Here is a 21393-nt window from a genome sequence, read left to right as displayed (position 1 = left end):
CTGCTTTCTTTGGGTTTAATTTTCTCTTTTCTAGTTTAAGGTGCAAGTGTAGGGCTATTGATCTACATCTTTGTTCTATTTGTGATATATGTGTTTACAGATATAAATTTTCCTCTGAGCACTGCTTTAGCTGCATCCCATATGTTTTGGTATGTAGTATTTTATCATCTCAAAGTATTTGAAAATTCTTTTTGTGATTACGTTTTTGATCCATTAGGAGTTATTTAGGAGTGTGTTGCTTGATTCCACATTTTTGTGAATTTCCTAAATTTCCCTCTGTTGATGATTTCTAATTTCATTCCATTTTGGCTGAAGAATATACTTTCTATGATTTCAGTTACGTAAATTTTTTGAGGTTTGTTTTATGGCCTAACATCTGGTCTGTCCTGGAGAATGTTACATTTGTGCTTGAGATGTTGAGAAGAATGTGCATTCTGCTCCTCTAGGGTGGAGTATTCTGTAATGTCTTTAGATCTAGTTTGTTTATAGTGGTGTTCAGATCTTATATTTCGTTGGTCTTCTGTCATGATGACCATCTTTTTTTTAACAGACTTTTTTGGGAGTAATTTTATGTTTACAGGAACATTGAGCAGAAAGTACAAAATTCCCATATAGCACTTTCCCCTCCCCTATTTTCTTTGTTATTAACATCTTGCAATAGTGAGGTACATTTGCTGTAATTTGTAAGCTAATATTGATACATTTTTGTTAATCACAGACCATAGTTTACATTAGGGTTTGCTCTTTGTACATCCTATGGGTTTTGACAAATGTGTAATGACATATAGCTCCTATTATAGTATCCTACAGAATAGTGTCCCTACACTAAAAATCCTGTGTACTCTACCATGTTTCCCTGAAAATAAGACCTAGCCGAACCATCCGCTCTAATGCATGTTTTGGAGCAAAAATTAATATAAGACTGGGTCTTACATTATATAACACCCGGTATTATATTATATTATACCTAGTATTATATATTATATGATATTATACCCAGTATTATATTACATCATATCATATCATATCATATCATATCATATCATATCATATCATATCATATCATATATCATATCATATATTATACCCGGTCTTATATTAAAATAAGACCAGGTCTTATATTAATTTTTGCTCCAAAAGACGCATTAGAACTGATGGTCTGGCTAGGTCTTATTTTCAGGGAAACACGGTAGGTGGAAGATCTGTATACTGAAAGCTGTAAAACATTGATGAAAAAGTTGAAGAAGATGCAAAGAGATGGAAAGATATTCTGTGCTCATGGATTCGAAGAATTAATATTGTTGAAGTGTCCATACTACTCCAAGCTACAGATTGAGTGCAATCCCTATCGCAATTCCAATGGCATTTTTCAGAGAAATGAACAAAAGAAATCCGTAAATATGCATGGAACCACAAAAAACCCTGAATAGCAAAAGCAGTCTTGAGAAAGAACAAGGCTAGAAGCATCACACTCCCTAATATCAAGCTATGTTACAAAGCTGTAGTAATTAAACCAGTATGGTGCTGCCATAAAAACAAACTCCATTGATCAATGGAACAGAGCAGAGAGCCCAGAAATAAAACCATGCATATATGGCCAATTAATTTACAACAAAGTAGCCTAGCATATACAATGGGGAAAGGACAGTCTCTTCAATAAATGGTGGTGGGGAAATTGGACCACTGTCTTACACTATATATAAAAATTAACTCAAAATGGCTTGAAGACTTGAAGGTAAGACCTGAAACCATATAACTCATAGAAGAAAGCATAGACAGTAAGGCCTTTTACATAGGCCTTGGCTATGATTTTTGAATCTGACACCAAAAGCAAAAGCAACAAAACCAAAAATAAACAAGTGGGACTACATTAAACTAGAAACTTTCTGTACAGCAAAGGAAACCAATGAGAAAATATTTGCAAGTCATACATCTGAAAAGTGGTTAATAGGCAAAAAATATATATAAATAGCTCATATAACTCAATAGCAAAAAACAAACAATCCACTTAAAAAATGGGTAGAAGACCTGAATAGACATTTTTCCGAAGAAAACATGTAGATGGCCAACAAGTACATGAAGAGATGCGCAACATCATTAATTAGGGAAATGCAACCCAAAACCTTGAGATAGCATCTCACACCTGTTAGAATAACTGTTACCAAAAAGACAAAAAAATAACAAGTGTTGGTAAGGATGTGGAGAAAAAGGAAAGCCTTGTGCACTGTTGGTGGGAATGTAAATTGATACAGTTACTATGGAAAACAGTATGGAAGTTCCTCAAAAAATTTAAAATAGAGCTATAATATAAGCTAGCAATTCCTCTCTGGGTAGTTATTCAAAGAAAATGAAAATACTCAAAAATATAATATGCACCCCCATGTTCACTGCAGTATTGTTTACAGTAGCCAAGATACGCAAACAGCCTAAGTGTTCATCGATGGATGAAGAACATTGTATATGCATACAATGGAATATTATTTGTCCATAAAAAAAATAAAACCTTGCTATTAGGGACAACATGGATAGACCTTGAGGGCATTCTGCTAAGTGAAATAAGTGGGACAGGGAAAGACAAATACTGTATAATCTCTCTTTTTGTGGAATCTAAAAGAACAAGAACAACAAAAACTAAGCCCTAGATGCAGAGAATGGATTGATGATTCTAGAGGGTGGGAGAAATGGGTGAACTGTTTTTTTTTTTTAAGTTTAAATAACGAATAAAAATTTTTATGAAGGAAAAATGCTGATTAACTAATATTATTATGCCTATATATGGCTGAAAATGTTAAAGACTGTGCTGGCAAATATGATTAAAAGTCTAATCTACCACTACCAAATAAGAAATGTGAAGATGTTACAATATAAAGAAATTTATTGTTGCTATACTTTATGAGATTTAATTGGGAAAAAAGATGCAGTAATGTAGTTTGAGCAAATTCAGTGCTCATTCCTAATCAAATTAATTCAATGTGAAAATGAAAGAATACTTTCATAGCATGATAGAAAGAATATTCTTAATTATTAACCAATACAAAATTCAGAAGGAAGGTGCCTTATAAAACTGGTTATCATTAGTATTTAATTCAACTTTAATTCAACATTGCTACTTAGTATGGTCTGGATTGGTGCTAGTCCATGAATTTCTTGTTACTGGTCTCTTAAGAAATAAGTATGAGAAATGAGAGGAAGAGTTTAGAGACTTTTATAGCATTTTGACAGTGATTTTATATTTTTCAGAATTAGTAATGAGACATTTGGGCTTATATTTTGTAGTTGGGCTTATACTAGGGATGCCAAAAAAATGTATACAAGTGGTCACTTTGGTCAACGTTGCTCACGCAGTAGTTCACCATAATCAGAATTGTCTGGACGCTGATGGTAACCACTTTGAGCACCTCTTGTAATTGCAGAAGTCAAACGTGACTTGTATTCATCTTTTATTTTCGGTATATATTGAGTATTACAATTTTAATACAGTTTTCCTTTCTTAAAATTGTATATACTCTGTTTCCCCGAAAATAAGACCCAGTTGCATTAGAGCTGATTGCATCTTTTGGAGCGAAAATTAATATAAGACCCAGTCTTATTTTACTATAATGTAAGACCGGGTGTAATTAATATAATACTTGGTCTTATATTAATTTTTTCTGTGAAAGATGCATTAGACCTGATTGTCCGGCTAGGTCTTATTTTTGGGGAAACAGTACATTTTGGGGCACACTCGACATCAAATTTCATTTTTCTAGCTATTTGTACTAGTTTTTATTAGTTTATTTTTATTTACTTATTAATTTTTATTAGTATTTTAATAAAACGTGTTTTTGTGATGAATTAGAAGTGGGAAAAACTGGTCCTTCTCATAGATATTTTTAGAAGCATTGCTGTGAGTCATGCCACTAATGTAAGAGTAAATATTTGAAAGAGACAAACGTATCACTATTCATGGATGACATGATAATGTTATTTATTGAGAGGAGTGACTAGTCCACTGGAAACTAGTATAGCTAATAAGAATTCAGTGTAATGGTCACATGTAGAAAATATTGTAGCTTTAGGTTTGGAAAATATTTTCAGTTTTATAATTGTGACACACTTCATCATACAGAACCAAATTTGTTTTAATGATGAGAATTAACTGTTAAAGAATTGCTGGCACAAGTGCCAGTGATTCAACTCGTTGAGAGATGGGTAGGTATGTGAAGGAGGTCTAAAATATAGTCAATATTGTGAAAAACATAGAGCAACATTACTTTTTCAAAATTTTGAGGAGAATGCCATCAAATAGGAAGCTATATGCTACATGAATGGACATTTTGATCAAAATGTTAATGTATGTTAATTCAGTTAATAACTTAGCATATTTTTTCCTTTACATTTATTGTTTTAGAGAACAGAATCTTGGCATTTTCTTCCTCAAGAAATCGACTCTTCCCACACCTCGGACACAACACAGACCAGGATTAATATGAGAGAGGAAAGAACGGAAGTGACAGATTTCCCCTCTGTGGAGGAAGGTATATTGACCCAAGCAGAAAATCGAGTCAAGGAACCCAGCAGAGGTCTCTTTTGTTCTCCGTTGCTAGGTAATGCCTCTTTTTTTAAAACAAACAAACAAACAAACAAAACTTGTAGTAATACGTCACATTTATTTATAAAATACTTTTGGGAGACTGCAAGTCTTGCAGCTAAATCCTTTCTTTAGTTGAGGTGCTCTGTAGGTCCATACTCAAAGTTATCAGCTTATTTCTAGTTTTCCATACAGGCCAGCTGGTGTAGTTATGTTAAATGTGCAGTTGCCTCTCATTTTATCATGCTCTATTGCTCACAGAAAGCAGAAAGCTGATAACTTCCTCTCTGGTGGGTATACCTCCTCATTCCTGAATTTGTGGGGGTTATTCTTGGGGTAAATCATATATTATCCTTTTACTCCTCAGCAGTGGTGACTCCATGATCCTTATACAAACTAAAAGCAAATGTTGATACTTACCTCATTAGACTTTTAGAATTAGTTAAAACATACGGTCTCAGTTTTCAGACCGAAAAATTGAGATAAAGAGGTTAAATGATTTGTCTGAGGTCGATCTTGACTGCTTTCCTCTGCTTAATATGGAACTCATTTATTAGCTCTATACAAAAGGTAAACTTTTAAGTACCTTTCAGGTCATCAAAATAGGAGATGGGATTGTACTGTTACTACTTTGGATCATTGCGGATATGTAAGAATACTAAGCCAATACGGTAATGTAATGTTTTTCATGCCTAAATCATAATTCAGACAAGTATTATTTTGTTCTTTCTTTTTTCAGATTTTGTTTTATGAATATTGAAAAAAATACAACCACCACATTTTTAGAATTAGCCTTTGTCTGAGGAATGGGATTCAACCATGAAGTTGTCAAAAGTTTTTTAGAGGAGCGTGAATAGGAGTTAATTCAAGTTCTTTTCAAACATAAGCTAATGCTGTCCAAATCAAAATATTAGTGCCAGTGTATTCTGCGGTGTAGAGCATTAAATTCAATTTTAGTTTCACGTTTTAAGAAAGATGTTGACAACATTAGTGTTTCTTTGTGGGAGGAGATGACTGTGAGAGTAGATGCAAGAGAAGACCACTGTGATCAGGTATTGAAGGGCTGTCATGCTGAAGAGGAAGCAACTTATTTTCATTCATTCATTTCTTTAACAAATATCTAAGTCCTGTGTGTGTTTGATGTTAGGGATATATAGATCAAAGCTACCTCCTCTTCTGGGAAGACAGTCCAGTAAACAGAAAATACCAGTATCATGGATGAGGATTTTAATGGTCTATACCAGGATGTGCAAACTACAGGCTGCAAGCCAAGGCCTGATTTTGCATCAGCTAAGAATGGTTTTTGCATTTATAAAGGATTGATTGTAAAAACAAACAAAAAATAATATGCTATAGAGACCATATGTGACCAACAAAGTCTAAAATATTTACTGCCTGGACTTCTATAAAAATATTTGCTAATTCCTAGTCTAGAGGTTAAAATGATTATACATAACTTAATAGAGAGGCTATTTTAAGCTTGATATAAGAAAGAGCTTTCTAATAGGGTCATTTAATAGGGAAAGGCTATAACAACAAAAAAGTGAGCTTATGTCATGGCAGAATGTCAGGCAAAATTCTCTAATAGAAGAACTTCAGCATTGTGTGGGAGATGGCATTGTGTGTGTGGCTTCTAAAATGTTTTCTAATGTAAAGTTTTATAACTCCAGCTTTTCATTTACTATAGATAAGGTAGAACATTTTAAATTATTAGAGCAGATCTTGATGGCTCAGGAAATTTCATCATTGCTGTTTTGTTAGGCATGGATACAGTCATTGTGGGTTATATTAGTCTCGTGCTGGAACAGATTCGAAAAAGAGTGATCCAAACTATCAGTAGCGTCCAAATGTGAGGAAATGTGGGGTCTTTGTTAAAAAATCTTAATGATTCTTCGAAGGGTGAAGGACTTGTGAAGGTGATAACATGAAGGTTAGGAAGGTTCAGACCATCTCTAAGACAGGGCCAAAGAGGAACCATACCCATTGGTCCTTTGTGGAAAAGGTTTCTCGTTTTTAATTCATTCATTCTGTAAATAAATAATAAATCTATTCAAAGTGCCCACTAAGTGTAGCAGTTACTTTGTTAGGCACTAAGATACACCTGTGAATAAAGCAGACATGGAGTTTCCAATCTAGGTTGAAAGCAGGCAAACCAAAGATTGAAACGAGTGTAATAGTTGTAATAGGGAAGGGGTGCAGTAGTATAGGTATTCTGAAATCAGGAAAGTAAACTGTAGCAAGTTTTACATGCATATTGGAAGAACCATCTAGTTTTAGCAAAACATAACCTATCCAGTTAAATTAATATTAAACAGGATGCTGTTGGTTGTATAGATTTGTTTCTATTAGTGTTTAATTTTTTGTTTTGTAGTTGTATAAATGTTATCAGTAATAAGGAGTTTATACCTGGTCTGTACATATTTAAGGGCATTATTATAGGAATTATTTAAGTTGGTACTCAGGAATTCACAAGATTTTCCTTTATATCAGTAGTTCTCAAACTTTTTGGTCATGGGACTACTTTGCACACTTTAAAGTTACTGAGGATGTCAGAGACCTTTTGTTTAATGTGGGTTATTGATATTTTCCCATATTAAAAATTAAAACTCACCAGTTTTAAAGATTATTAACTCATTAAAAACAACTTCATTGCATTTAATATAAATTATATAGTTTTCTTAGAAAAGTAACTGTATTCCAAAACAAAAATTTTTAGGAGAGTACTTAAAAAAAAAAAAATCTCTGTAATGTCTGACTTACTAGAAAACAGGTAGTTTCAGATATCTGCTTCTGCATTCAATATCATACATGATGTTGCTTCTGGAAAATTTCACTGTACCCTTGTGAGAGAATGACAGAGAATAAGCAAATGATATTTTAACATTATTTTGAATATAATTTTGACCCGAGGCACCTTCTGAGAGTGTCTTAGGGATGCCCAGGAGCCCGTAGACCACACTTTGATATAAAATGGAAAGAAACACTCATAACGATTAAGAACACTTCCTAAAAAATTAGTATTTAGGTTCAGATCTTATTCTGGCACTTAGGCTATTGAATTAGACAAATTATTTAATATTTCTTAAGTTTTGTAATCATTTTTCTTCACCTGTAAGATGGATATAATGATACCCATCCTTTAAGGTTATGAGGATTAAGTGAAATATTGCATGTTTAGTGCCTGGACCTTGTCCGGCTATCGATAAATAGCAGTTGCTGCTGCCTTGGTGTGTTATCATACTAAAGCTTGTAGAAACTTCCAGATGGCAGCGTATTTAGGTTCTTTAAAGTATGTGAGTAAGCTAAACAGTTAATTTTCAGCATTCCCAGTATTTTCGTATTTGAAACTTTGCAGTCATACAAGACAGCTTTGCTTCTCCTGATTTACCTTTGCTGACATGTTTGACAGAAGATCAAGAGTTTGGTCCTGACTCCTTATTTCACCAAAGTGAACTTGATTTTGCACCTCTGAGGTAAGGTGATTTGTTTTTTAATTTGCGTGTAACCTTTCTACTCTTTCTTTCCTTGTTCTGAGTTGTTACTAATAAATATTAATGACTTCAGCCTAAGTTGAGACTTTGGGGGAGAGGGTTAGATATTCTCAGCAAATACTCTGAAGGTAAAAGACCCTAAGTTAAGACCTGATGCGTATCAATTTGGCCTAGTAACGTGTGAAAATGAGCCAGGTTACTGTAGTTTATTTCAAAATATTTCTAATGTATTCTAGCATTGTAGGTGTATTTTAATTTAGAGGGCAAACTGGATTTTTCTTTTTATAAATCTCCCCTTTTGTTTCCCATCAGGCCAACCCCATTTTGTAAAAAGCATTTATTTCGTGGTCACTAACTTGTTTGATACACTCATTTTGATCAGCTGATATTGAATCAGTCTAGTTGTCTTTCTTTATCTTAGAGGAGGTGCGAATATGAAGTAATAAGATTATTCTAACAGACACACGTCCAAATTAACAATTATTCCAAATTAATGCCCTTTAGAATAGTCATAATGGAAGACAAGTCTGGAATTCTCCAAAACATTTGAAATTATCCAAGAATATGTTTTCTTCTTTTAGAACTAAAAAAAAATATTAAAAAACTCTTAAATTAAAAACTACAGATGTTTACCTAGTAAAAACCTCCCCCCTCCTGCTTTATATTACTTTGTAGTACTTTAAAATTTCTTTTATGAGAAGTGTTTTGTATATAATAGTCAATCAATGATGAGGTTACTGTTGTATTTTTGGGAGTAGATCTCTTCTTAAGTGGTTTTCAAGACCATAATAAATGAAAAAAAGAGCTTAATAAGTCACTAGTAAAAGAATTAATGCAGATTAAGCGAATTTTAAATTATGGTAGGTGGTAAACATTTTAAATAGTAAAGTTTGAATTTTTTATTTAAAGAGTCTTTTTTCTTTTTTGTCACTATGAAAATATTTATATTTTTTGGCAATATTGTTTTAGGAGAAGGCTGAGAAAATATCAGGGTCATAGGATGGTAGTTCACCTTAGTTTTTAGAAAATTTGCCTTACTTCGTCATTAGCCACCTTAAAGCAATTTGAAATTAGAACTTTGTTTTTCAACACACTTTTCAAATAACCTCAATATCAGTGACATACAAGTTTTGTATTTTTTCATGTTAGTATTTAAAAAAATAAATGTTCTTAACGTGTATTTTTAACTGTGAATTTTCAGGGGAATTCCTGGGAAGTCTGAAGACATTGAATGGTTTTCTCGACCATCGGAAGTTAGTGAAGCTTTATTCCAGGCAACCTCAGAAGTAGCTTCAGACTTTGGTAACAGCCGCTTTAGTGTGTCTCAGCATCCACTTATAGGTAGTACAGCTATTGAATCTCAGGACTCTTTTTTACCTCGCGAACAAGGAACCAAAGAAGAGACTATTTCATCTGATACAGCTGATAAATTGAAAACGCCCAAAGACTCTGATAGTTATGATGCTCTTTGTTCATATATGTCGTGGAAGACACAAGAAGTTACACAGGAACCAGAAACCAATTTAGCTGGTAAAGATCAAGTTTCTTTTTCAACTTCATCTGATACAAGTGATGAATATGTAACTCCTAAAGAACGTGGCAGTTTTGATGCTGCTTGTTCATATGTGCAATATTGGAAACAGGAAGTTATACAGCAGTCAGAAAAATATTTAACCAGTAAGGACCTTGATTCTTGTTCAGATTCATCTGATACAATTGATAAAAATAAAATTCCTGAGGGAAGTGACAATTTCAGTGCCCCTTTTTCATATATGTCATGGAGCAAACAAGGAGTTTCATACCATCCAGAAACATGTCTAATCAGTGAGGAACATGTTTCTTTTGCACATGAAGCTGCTCCTCATTTTAATAATAAAATGTCATATTCTTTCTTGCATTGCTTGTTGGAAAAAAGAGGAAAAAGGGTTCCCTTGATGTCTGATAGTTATTTTCAGAGTATTTATTTAAGGGCTCCAGCTGAGAATGAGGTGAAACAAACGATGGATTCTTTGGAGGGTTATGAAAGAAATGAAGAAGGTCTGGGGAAAGACTTATCTCAGTGTTTTGAACTAAAGGAGAATAGCAATACTTTGACATTTTCAGAGGTGCATCCCAGATCTTCAGATATACAGTATATTGAGAATGTTGTAGTTCCTGATAATTTTGTAGAAGTTTCAGAAACACGTATACTCTCCAGGGGACATGATACCTCTAAGGTAGAGGCTTCTGATTGTCCTCTTCAGACTATTACATCCAACTTGGATGAGACATCAGAACAACTATATTTTCAAGGGGAAAGAAACCAAAAGGCAAGTTCTGCTTTTGGTGGGAAAAATGTTAATGCTACTGAAAATGTAGCCTTTGAGGCAGTGATTGCTTCTATTGAGCCTTCCAAGAAAGAGAGGACAGTAAATGAAATCCAAGCTGACATCAATAAATCTTTAACAAACGACAGCCAAGAAAGTGAACCCCAAAATTCAGAGTTTTCTCTATTCAGTTATAATGACAAAAACTCTTTCTTTGATAAACTTGGTCATCCACTATGTCAGTCTACTCCTGGGGTGTTTGAACCAGCAGCTTCAAAACCATTGTTGCATAAACAAGATGATTACGTTAGCTCCTTGTACTGGTGCCCTAATTTAAAATCAGTCCCCAGTCCTCCTCAGGAAATGTTTATTAAGCCACCTCCTTTTATTTCAGAGCTTAATTCATATGCTGCTTTAAGTCAAAAATCTCACAGACAGGTTGTTGGTCCTTGCAAAACACCGGCAGCTTTAATTCAATGTGATACAGACAATGAACCATTTCTTCCAGTTGGGAAGACAGAGTCTGTTCCTGCTCTTGACCTTGCAGAGAAGGTAGGATCTTCAAACATTTATCCACTGAAAGCGTCAACTTCAGATTCATTGTTTGTACAAGATTTAAAGCAGCAGACCTTTGAAGAAGTTGCAGATTCCTCAAGCTGTATTTCGGGTAAGAATGTAAATTCTAGGTATGTCATTGATGGTCCATTTGCAACTATAGGAACTAGCTTTTTAGCAAACTTGGTGGCATATGATGCAAAGTCACAAGGTGCTTTACCAATGACCAAAGATGCATCATTAATTGCAGTAGGCCAGGAGACATTGCTGAAAGCAGATAGAGGCCTAGGTGAAATTCCTTGGCCTATGGGAGCCAAGTCTGTTTTAATGATACATACAATTATGCAAAATGACTCCTATTTTGTAGAGGGCCTGCAGGGGAAGGCTGAATCTGACACCTGTACCCTGGGTGATGATACTGAATGCTGTGGCCTAGATGAAAATGCTGTTATATGCAGTGAAGGAGTTGCTGAACTACAAAGAGAGGTGAGACACAATACGATGATAGTTGGGAGAAACATGGTCTTTTCCATTATTGTTTCAGGAAATGGTATTGCTATTTGTTTTTATTTTACTTTTTACTATTTCCCAGATATGTGACCAAAGTGATTTGACTGGTGAGTGCATTGAGCTAGCAGGCTTAGAAAATTTGCTTGATGATCTAGAGATTTGTGACAGCTCCCTGCACTGGCAGTCAGCTTTACAACTACCATCCAAGGAAGACAGCTGTTTTGAAGAGCCTGTAAGTTTTTCCATTTGACATTTCTTATGGGGTAGGAAAGAAATACTGTAGTTGAAAATGGGGATAAAAGTGCCCATTTCTATCTTCTAATACCGGTTTGTGACTTGTAATCTGGTCTTTATCTGATATGCAGAAATAAGATGCATCAATTTGTTAGTGGTTGGCATAAAAGAAATATGTTTGTTTTCTAGACAGACTTAGTGAGTTTTGTGGTTTCCTTGAAAAGGCCATCTTTTGGAGTTCCCAGGCCTTTCATCTGGAGGCATCCTAACTCTTTTAAGTTGTGCCAGGAAGAACCGTTGGGACAGTGTTAAGATTAGACTCATTCATGGAAACAGTGATTTGTGCTTTCCCCGCTCTGACCCTCAACGCACAAGCCTTGGAATAGGCCCTGGAAGTATTCACATATATTCAAGTATTTCTTTTTAGAAGCTTGTGAAAGATTTGAGTTCAGAGGTATCTTGAAAATCGTAAGAACCTGTGTGTCCCCAAGAAGGATACTGAGGTGCTTAATGTCCAAACTGGTCAGTATCCCCAAAGGAAACTACCCCCTTTCCCAAATGAGCAACATACTCATATATTATTACATTCCCTTCCTCTCCGTTTAACTCATCATCATCATTGTGTGTGTGTATGTGTGTGTGTGTGTGCGCGCGCGCTAGAAAATTATAACTTTGGGGTGTTATAAAAATTCTGTGTCAACCTTTCTTTTACATGAGGCTTTATTTTCCTGGATCCCGTGGCTTTAATGTTCCTCTGGTCCCAGTGCCCACCCTCTTCTGTCTGATACTAGAAGCGCCAATCTGGATCCCACTTCCTTATAATATATTTTTATATGCTGTTAGTCTTTAAATACAGTTAGATAATATATGTGGCATACTTAATGTTACTTTCCTTTTCCTGTTCTCCCATGTATAAGGTTAGTATGTTAATTGGAAAGATACTAATTTGGGTTGCAGTCATACTCGTATTTAGACCCTTAGGTTCACACAATTGATAGGAGGAATGAACGAAGATATTGTGATGAACTTTTCTTTTTATTTATAATTTGTTGAATTTGAAAAGAATTTTAATGTAGAGAACTGTTAGGTTAGTTTTATTTTCTTCAGCATTTTAAAGTAGGCATTGTTTCATTCTAGTTTTCAATCTAATGACCGTGGGGATAGAAATGAAAGCTAACACTGTGCTCAAATATCATGCTAACTTTTAGTATATACGTCGATTTGTTTAGACCTTTCGTCAGTCCTATCAGGTAGGATTGTGGGGATTATTATCATCCCCATTTTACAATTGACACTTAGAGGGTCAAGGAACTTGCTTAGGATCATTTAGCAAGTAGGGGAACTAGAATTTGAAACTAACTTTATCTGTGTACTTAACCAGCTTGCATAAACCGCCTCCCTATTTAGCTATTCTTCAGTGAAACCAAGCCAAGATTTTGCATTATTTGGCAAGAGTGAAGGCTTTGAAGTCAGTTTCAATAAGAATGAGAGGCAAAATTTGATCAATTTTAAACTTAGAATTTCTATTATTTTTCATAGTACTACTTTTGTAACTTGTATCAACTTTTTCAGTAGTTAAAATATATTTAAAGAAATAAAGATATATATTCAGTTAATAGTGATGTGTTGAGATTAACTCTGACCACGTTACAGATTTTCTTGGCCCTTAACTATAGCCTTAAGTATATTTTTTCAGTCTAGGGAGGATGCTGTTCCCTGTGTGTCCTTTACTTTTAGCTCTATTCAGTCAGTGGTCTGGGAGTTACATAATGCCAGTTTTAGGGGTGCAAGGAGTCAGAGATGGCAGTAACCTTCCCATGTGGCTCAGCTTCCTCTCAGGAGGCTTGTTTTCTTCTCTATTCTCATCTGTGTCTCTGAAGAATCATTCATGCTTGTTTGCCTGACTTGGACACCTACTTGTCATTCTCTAAATCATTATTTGGGTATCCACTTATGTATAATGAATGTAGCCTGGGGCTTTAAAAAGAACACGACTGTTTGGAGTCAAAACCCTGTTCAGTTACTTTGTTAGCCTTGTGCCTTGGGCAGATGGCTCCTCATCCACATAAAGAGATAGAATAGTAATATTCAACCTCATATATTGTTATATTACATGCGGTAAGGTATATAGCACTTACACAGTGCCTGGCTGTTAGTTCTCCACTTCACTGAAACTAGACTACTGGATTCTCACCAGTTTCCTACTCTATTGTTATTTTGTTCTTTCTTTCTCCTTGTTCCTGGTAGCAGCAACTTAACATTCTTTTAGCCTCTGCTAAAATACTGTTTTAGAATCCATTATTTTGGCCACGTAACTCTAAATATTACTTAAGGCTTACTCCTTAGATTACTTTTCTCTTTGTTTTGTTGCCCCCACCTCCTCCAAAAGACCTAGATTGCTTTCAAGATTTAAATGCTTTCCTCTGTGTGGATGGTTATCACCTCTGTTTTTAGACCATAATAGACCCATATGTTATCTTGCACAAAATTTTCTTGTGAACATTCCATTCTCATCACCTCAAAATCAACTTGTCTATATCAAACATCTTTTTCCTAAAATCATACTGAGTTGTAGATTTTTCTCAGTTCTTATAGAGGTGTTAGCATTTCTTGGTTTCAAAAATGTTGCCTTTGATTCTTCATTATTGATTAAAAACTGGGAGATAAATCAATGTTGATATTTTTTCTTCCTGATTCCTCCCATTTTCAATTAGTAATGAAGATCTGATCTCTTAAATAAATACTTCTCATCTTTTTCATTCTACATTTTCTTTTATAATACCTACTCTAATATCTGTGTATGTATTTTGAAACTTTGATATAATGAAGTTTTATTGAAGTCAAGATTGGAATAGAATTGCTTCCTATTAAACACGCATGCTTGGACTTCCGGAAAAATGGCGGAGTGAGGTGAGCCTCTGTAAAGCTCCCTTGGAATTTACAAAGAATAAAACAACAAAAACTCCACAAAGGACTCCCTGCACAGCAGACAGGCAACACGAAGAGGCCCACTACCGACTGAAATCACCTAAAGGTGGGAGATTCGCGCGAGTGGAGGGAGGAGGAAGAAAGGGAGAAGTGCTCGGAGACGGAGCCCCATGGGCGCAGGACGCAGACCTAGCTCAGTGCGCCGAGCTCGCTGCTTCCCGGAACTACCGCAGCTGCGGGAGATCGGACTGCTAGGGCTCCGCCAGGGCTCCACAGGGCTGAGGGGACAGCATATAACACGGCTGAACCCAACGCTCACGGCAGAGACCTCGGAGAAAAGACTGAGGGAAAAAGGCTGAAAACGGTGGTTTAAGCCCGCACTGCCAAGCAGAGAACGGAGCCTTAGGCACTGAGACTAGCCGCCCCCTCCCTCCCCTCCCAGAGCTCGCCCCGCCCCCACCTGCCCGGTGCTAGAAGCGAAACAGTAGCAGTGTCAGATCAAAACAACAGAAAATTTGCTGTTTTGAGAATTGTGGACCGCAAACACAAATTCACAGCCCAACTAGTTCCAGCAAAGGGGAGAGAGCTGTGGAAGCAGGACCGGCTGTGGTGGTGGTCGCCGCCATTGCTCTGGGCCACCTCTCACAACTCACCCCGCCCCTGACCCCACCTATCTGGGCGGATCCCTGCAGGAGTAAACAGAACTGCTGAAACATACGGGCTCTGAATCAGGAGCTGGAAGAGCTTTGGAACATCAAATGCTCTCCGCATACCCACCGGGACACTGCGCCCTGTGACCTAGAGGAACTATTAACAGAGGAGAAGCCCGTCTCCCAGGGAATCCCCCCATTGTGTGAGAAGTTGGAATAGTGCAGAGAAAACATAGCACTACTGTGTGGGAGAAGAAAAATAAGTTGCAGTTGGAGAAATAATAAAACATTCTACCAACAAGTACTGGCAAACAAAAGAAAGACCGCTTTCTATCAACCTGTTGCAGAAGTCACTCCTGTAGATGTCTAGGAAGAGAAATAGTAAACCAGTAATCGCCATGAATAACCAAGGCAACAAGATAGCTCAGAAAGAAAGTGAAAAATCTCCAGAGAAGGCACTTAAAGATACAGAAATATGTGACTTAAATGACAGAGAATTCAAGATTGCAGTTCTGAAAAAACTCAACGAGATACAAGAAAACACAGATAGGCAGTTAAAGGAACTCAGAAACTCAATCAAAGAACAGCATGAGCATTTTACGAAAGAGATTGAAATCTTAAAAAAGAACCAAATAGAATTTCTGGAGATTAAGAACTCAATAGAAGAAATTAAGAATGAAATAACCAGCTTAGGTAGTAGAGTTGACCAGATGGAGGAAAGAATCAGTGACATCGAAGATAGAAACCTGGAAATGACACAAATAGAAGAAGAAAGAGACTTGAGACTTAAAAGAAATGAAAGAACTCTACAAGAACTTTCTGACTCCATCAGAAAGAGCAATATAAGAATAATGGGCATACCAGAAGGAGAAGAAAGAGAGAAGGGAACAGAGAATATATTCAAACAAATTGTCGATGAGAACTTCCCAAATTTGTGGACAGAACTGGACCCTCGAATCCACGAAGCAAATAGAACACCTAGTTACCTCAATCCCAACAGACCTTCTCCAAGGCACATTGTATTGAAGCTGTCTAAAATCAACGACAAAGAAAGAATCCTCAAGGCAGCCAGGGAAAAGAAGACGGTAACTTACAAAGGAAAGCCCATTAGATTATCATCAGATTTTTCAGCAGAAACTCTACAAGCCAGGAGGGAGGGGAACCAAATATTCAAACTATTGAAAGAGAGAAACCATGAGCCAAGAATAATATATCCAGCAAAGATATCCTTTAGATATGAAGGAGGAATAAAGACCTTTCCAGACATACAGAAGCTGAGGGAATTTTCTAATACACGACCTGCACTACAAGAAATACTAAAGGAGGCTATTCGACCACCATCAACAGGGACAATTTGTGGCAACCACAACTCAAAAAGGGGGAGAGTAAAGGCCTGAACCGGAATATGGGAATGGAGAAAGTAAGCGTGCTGAAGAAAATGGAATACTCTAAATATCAAACTTTCTTTTACATAAACTTAAGGGTAACCACTCAAAATAAATCCAGAATTGAAATATATACTGAAATAAAAGAAGAAACAGAGGGAAACATCATAGAATACCACCACACAGAAATAATAGACAACAACAAAAAGGCAAAGAAACAATGGAGACACAGCCTTACCAGAAAACTAAGGATAGAATGACAGGAAATCCTCACATATCAATAATCACCCTAAATGTAAATGGACTGAACTCACCAATAAAAAGGCACAGAGTAGCAGATTGGATCAAAAAACTAAACCCAACCATATGCTGTCTCCAAGAGACACATCTCAGCTACAAGGACAAGCATAGACTCAAAGTGAAAGGGTGGAAATTGACACTCCAAGCAAATGGTACCCAGAGAAAATCAGGTTTAACCATAATGATATCAGATGAAACAGACTTCAAGGTGAAAAAGATAACGAGACAAAGATGGACATTTCATAATGGTGAAGGGGACTGTACAACAAGAAGACATAACAGTCATCAATATTTATGCCCCCAATCAGGGAGCACCAAAATACACCAAGCAACTACTAACAGAACTAAAGGGAGAAATTGACCAAAATACAATTATACTAGGGGACTTAAATACATCATTGACAGCTATGGATAGATCATCCAAACAGAAAATAAATAACGAAATAGTAGCCCTAAGTGACACATTAGATGAAATGGACATAATTGACATTTATAGAGCACTTCATCCTAAAACATCAGACTACACATTCTTTTCTAGTGTACATGGAACATTCTCAAGGATAGACCATATATTGGGACATAAAATCAGTCTCAACAAATTTAAGAAGATTGAAATCATACCAAACGTATTCTCTGATCACAAGGCTTTGAAATTGGATATGAACTGTAAAAAGAAAGCGGGAAAAAACACAAATACATGGAGATTAAATAACATACTTTTAAAGAAGGACTGGGTCAAAGAAGAAATTAGAGGAGAGATCAAAAGATACATAGAAACAAATGACAATGAAAATACATCCTACCAAAATTTTTGGGATGCAGTGAAAGCAGTTTTAAGAGGGAAATTTATCTCATTACAGGCCTATCTCAAGAAACAAGAAAACTCCCAAATAAATAACCTCATGTTACACCTTAAAGAACTAGAAAAAGAAGAACAAGTAAAACCCAAGGTCAGCAGAAGAAAGGGAATAACAAAAATTAGAGCAGAACTAAATGAAATAGAGAACAAAAAGACAATAGAAAAAATTAATATGACAAAGAGCTGGTTCTTTGAAAAGATTAACAAAATTGACAAACCCTTGGCTAGACTTACTAAGATAAAAAGAGAGAAGACACTGATTAACAAAATCAGAAACGTAAAAGGGGAAGTTATCACGGACACCACAGAAATACAAAGGATCATCCAAGAATACTATGAAGGACTATATGCCACGAAATTCAACAACGTAGAAGAAATGGACAAGTTCTTAGAAACATATAGCCTTCCAAGGCTGAACCATGAAGAACTGGAAAATCTAAACAGACCGATCACCAGTAACAAAATTGAATCAGTCATCCAAAACCTTCCCAAAAGCAAAAGTCCGGGACCAGATGGCTTCACTAGTGAATTCTACCAAACCTTCAAAGAGGATCTAATACCAATCCTGCACAAACTCTTCCAAAAAATTGAAGAAGAGACAGTACTCCCTAACTCATTTTATGAGGCCAACATTACCCTGATACCAAAACCTGGTAAGGACAGCACAAAAAAAGAAAACTACAGACCAATATCTCTAATGAATACCGATGCAAAAATCCTAAATAAAATTCTAGCAAATCGAATACAACAATGCATTAAAAAGATTATTCATCACGACCAAGTGGGGTTCATCCCCGGAGCACAAGGATGGTTCAACATACGCAAATCCATCAATGTGATACATCACATAAACAAAATAAAGGACAAAAATCATATGATTATATCAATTGATGCAGAAAAAGCATTTGACAAGATACAACATCCATTTATGATTAAAACACTTAATAAAATGGGTATAGAAGGAAAATACCTTAACATAATAAAGGCCATATATGACAAGCCCTCGGCTAATCTCATAATTAATGGAGAAAAACTTAAGCCCTTTGCTCTACGTTCAGGAACACGACAGGGATGTCCCCTATCACCTCTGCTTTTCAACATCGTGTTGGAAGTCCTTGCCAGAGCAATCAGGCAAGAGAAAGAAATAAAAGGCATCCAAATTGGGAATGAAGAAGTTAAATTATCACTCTTTGCAGATGACATGATGCTATATATAGAAAACCCTAAAGACTCCACCAAAAAGCTACTAGAAACAATCAACGAATACAGTAAAGTTGCCGGCTACAAAATCAACGCACAAAAGTCCATTGCCTTCCTATATACTAACAATGAAATGTCAGAAAAAGAAATCCAAAAAACAATTCCTTTTGCAATTGCAGCAAAAAGAATAAAATACCTAGGAATAAACTTAACCAAGGATGTGAAAGACCTATATGCTGAAAACTATAAGACATTTTTGAAAGAAATTGAAGAAGACACAAAGAAATGGAAAGACATTCCGTGCTCATGGATTGGAAGAATCAACATAGTTAAAATGGCCATATTACCCAAAGCAATATACAGATTCAATGCAATCCCCATCAAAATCCTAATGGCATATTTTAAAGAAATAGAACGAAAAATCATCAGATTTGTTTGGAACCACAAAAGACCCCGAATAGCCAAAGCAATCTTAAGGAAAAAGAACAATAATGGAGGTATCACACTTCCTGACTTTGGCTTGTACTACAGGGCTACAATAATCAAAACAGCATGGTACTGGCAGAAAAACAGATACATAGACCAATGGAATAGAATTGAGAACCCAGAAATAAAACCACATAAATATGGACAGATAATTTTTGACAAAGAAGCAAAAACATACAATGGAGCAAAGACAGCCTCTTCAATAAATGGTGCTGGGAGAATTGGATAGCCACGTGCAAAAGAATGAAACTGGACTGCTATTTGTCACCATGTACCAAAGTTAATTCAAAATGGATCAAAGACTTAAGCATAAGACCTGACACAATAAACTGCATAGAAGAAAACATAGGTACTAAACTTATGGACCTTGGGTTCAAAGAGCATTTTATGAACTTGACTCCAAAGGCAATGGAAGTAAAAGCTAAAATAAACGAATGGGACTGTATGAAACTTAAAAGCTTCTGCACAGCAAAAGAAACCATTGACAAAATAAAGAGGCCACCAACTGAATGGGAGAAGATTTTTGCAAACAGTGCCTCCGATAAGGGGCTAGTATCCAGAATATACAAGGAACTCATGCAACTCAACAACAAAAAAACAAACAACCCAATTGAAAAATGGGCAGAGGACTTGAAGAGACATTTCTCCAAAGAGGACATACAAATGGCAAATAGACATATGAAAAAATGCTCAACATCACTAATCATCAGAGAAATGCAAATCAAGACCACAATGAGATATCACCTCACCCCAGTCAGAATGGCTATCATCAACAAGACAAATAATAACAAATGTTGGAGAGGCTGTGGAGAAAAAGGAACCCTCATACACTGTTGGTGGGAATGCAGACTGGTACAGCCGTTATGGAAGGCAGTGTGGAGGTTTCTCAAAGAATTACGAATAGAATTGCCATATGACCCAGCAATCCCTCTTCTGGGTATCTACCCAAAAAATCTGAAAACATTTAGAGATAAAGACACGTGTGCTCCAATGTTCATTGCAGCTTTGTTTACGGTGGCCAAGACATGGAAACAACCAAAATGTCCTTCGATAGATGAATGGATAAAGAAGTTGTGGTATATATACACAATGGAATACTATTCGGCAGTAAGAAAAGATGATATAGGAACATTTGTGACAACATGGATGGATCTCGAGAGAGTAATGCTGAGCGAAACAAGTCAGACAGAAAAAGCAGAGAACCATGTGATTTCACTGATATGTGGTATATAAACCAAAAACAACAAAAGAACAAGACAAACAAATGAGAAACAGAAACTCATAGACACAGACAATAGTTTAGTGGTTGCCAGAGGGTAACGGGGCGGGGGGTGGGGGTGGGAGATGAGGGTAAGGGGGATCGAATATATGGTGATTGAAGGAGAACTGACTCTGGGTGATGAACACACAATGGGATTTATAGATGATGTAATACAGAATTGTACACCTGAAATCTATGTAATTTTACTAACAATTGTCACCCCAATAAATTTAATAAAAGAAAAAAAATAGCTTCAGATAAATTGTGCCTCATGCTAGGAAGCTTACCTGTTGTATATATGTAAAATAGTGTTAATTATATGCAGCGTGATTTTTAAAACGCACAGTCATAGTAACCAAGATACTACCAAAAGCACTTCTTTATGTATGAAAAACAGAGGGTCCATATAATATGTATGAAAAAGTAGTAAAAGTAGTTGGTTTTGTTAAAAAAAAATAATAATAATAAAAAATAAAAAAATAAACACGCATGCTTGCCCATACATAAGTATAGATCATATGTGTAATATGTATGTTAATGAGCTGCACTTCTAAAAAATCTTCAGGAGTGGAAAAATTGGAAACTACGTTAAAGTTTGTGCTATGTTTAGAGCAGGGTTTGTCTGCATTACTGTCATTTTGGGTTGAATAAATTCTTT

General features: G+C 35.9%; 1 protein-coding gene across 4 annotated transcripts in view; it reads left to right on the top strand.

The window, feature by feature from the left end:
- The window catches only part of ALMS1 (ALMS1 centrosome and basal body associated protein), a 142576-nt gene that overhangs the window by 12281 nt on the left and 108902 nt on the right, over positions 1–21393 (top strand). For 3 of the 4 annotated variants that reach the window (XM_074332176.2, XM_074332174.2, XM_019712865.3), the window contains exons 2-7: positions 4391–4586; positions 7926–8043; positions 9263–9591; positions 10876–11034; positions 11290–11408; positions 11515–11664. In XM_074332176.2, the coding sequence (XP_074188277.2) occupies positions 4391–4586; positions 7926–8043; positions 9263–9591; positions 10876–11034; positions 11290–11408; positions 11515–11664 (1071 nt within the window). The remainder of the gene's footprint in view (positions 1–4390; positions 4587–7925; positions 8044–9262; positions 9592–10875; positions 11035–11289; positions 11409–11514; positions 11665–21393) is intronic. The other variant, XM_074332177.2, reaches the window with a different exon arrangement.

Source organism: Rhinolophus sinicus, chromosome 2, assembly GCF_057876585.1.
Source record: "Rhinolophus sinicus isolate RSI-liver-muscle chromosome 2, RSI-T2T, whole genome shotgun sequence".
In the NCBI taxonomy this organism is placed as follows: domain Eukaryota; kingdom Metazoa; phylum Chordata; class Mammalia; order Chiroptera; family Rhinolophidae; genus Rhinolophus; species Rhinolophus sinicus.
Note: the sequence above shows the minus strand (reverse complement) of the source record. Positions and strands in the feature narration are given on the sequence as shown.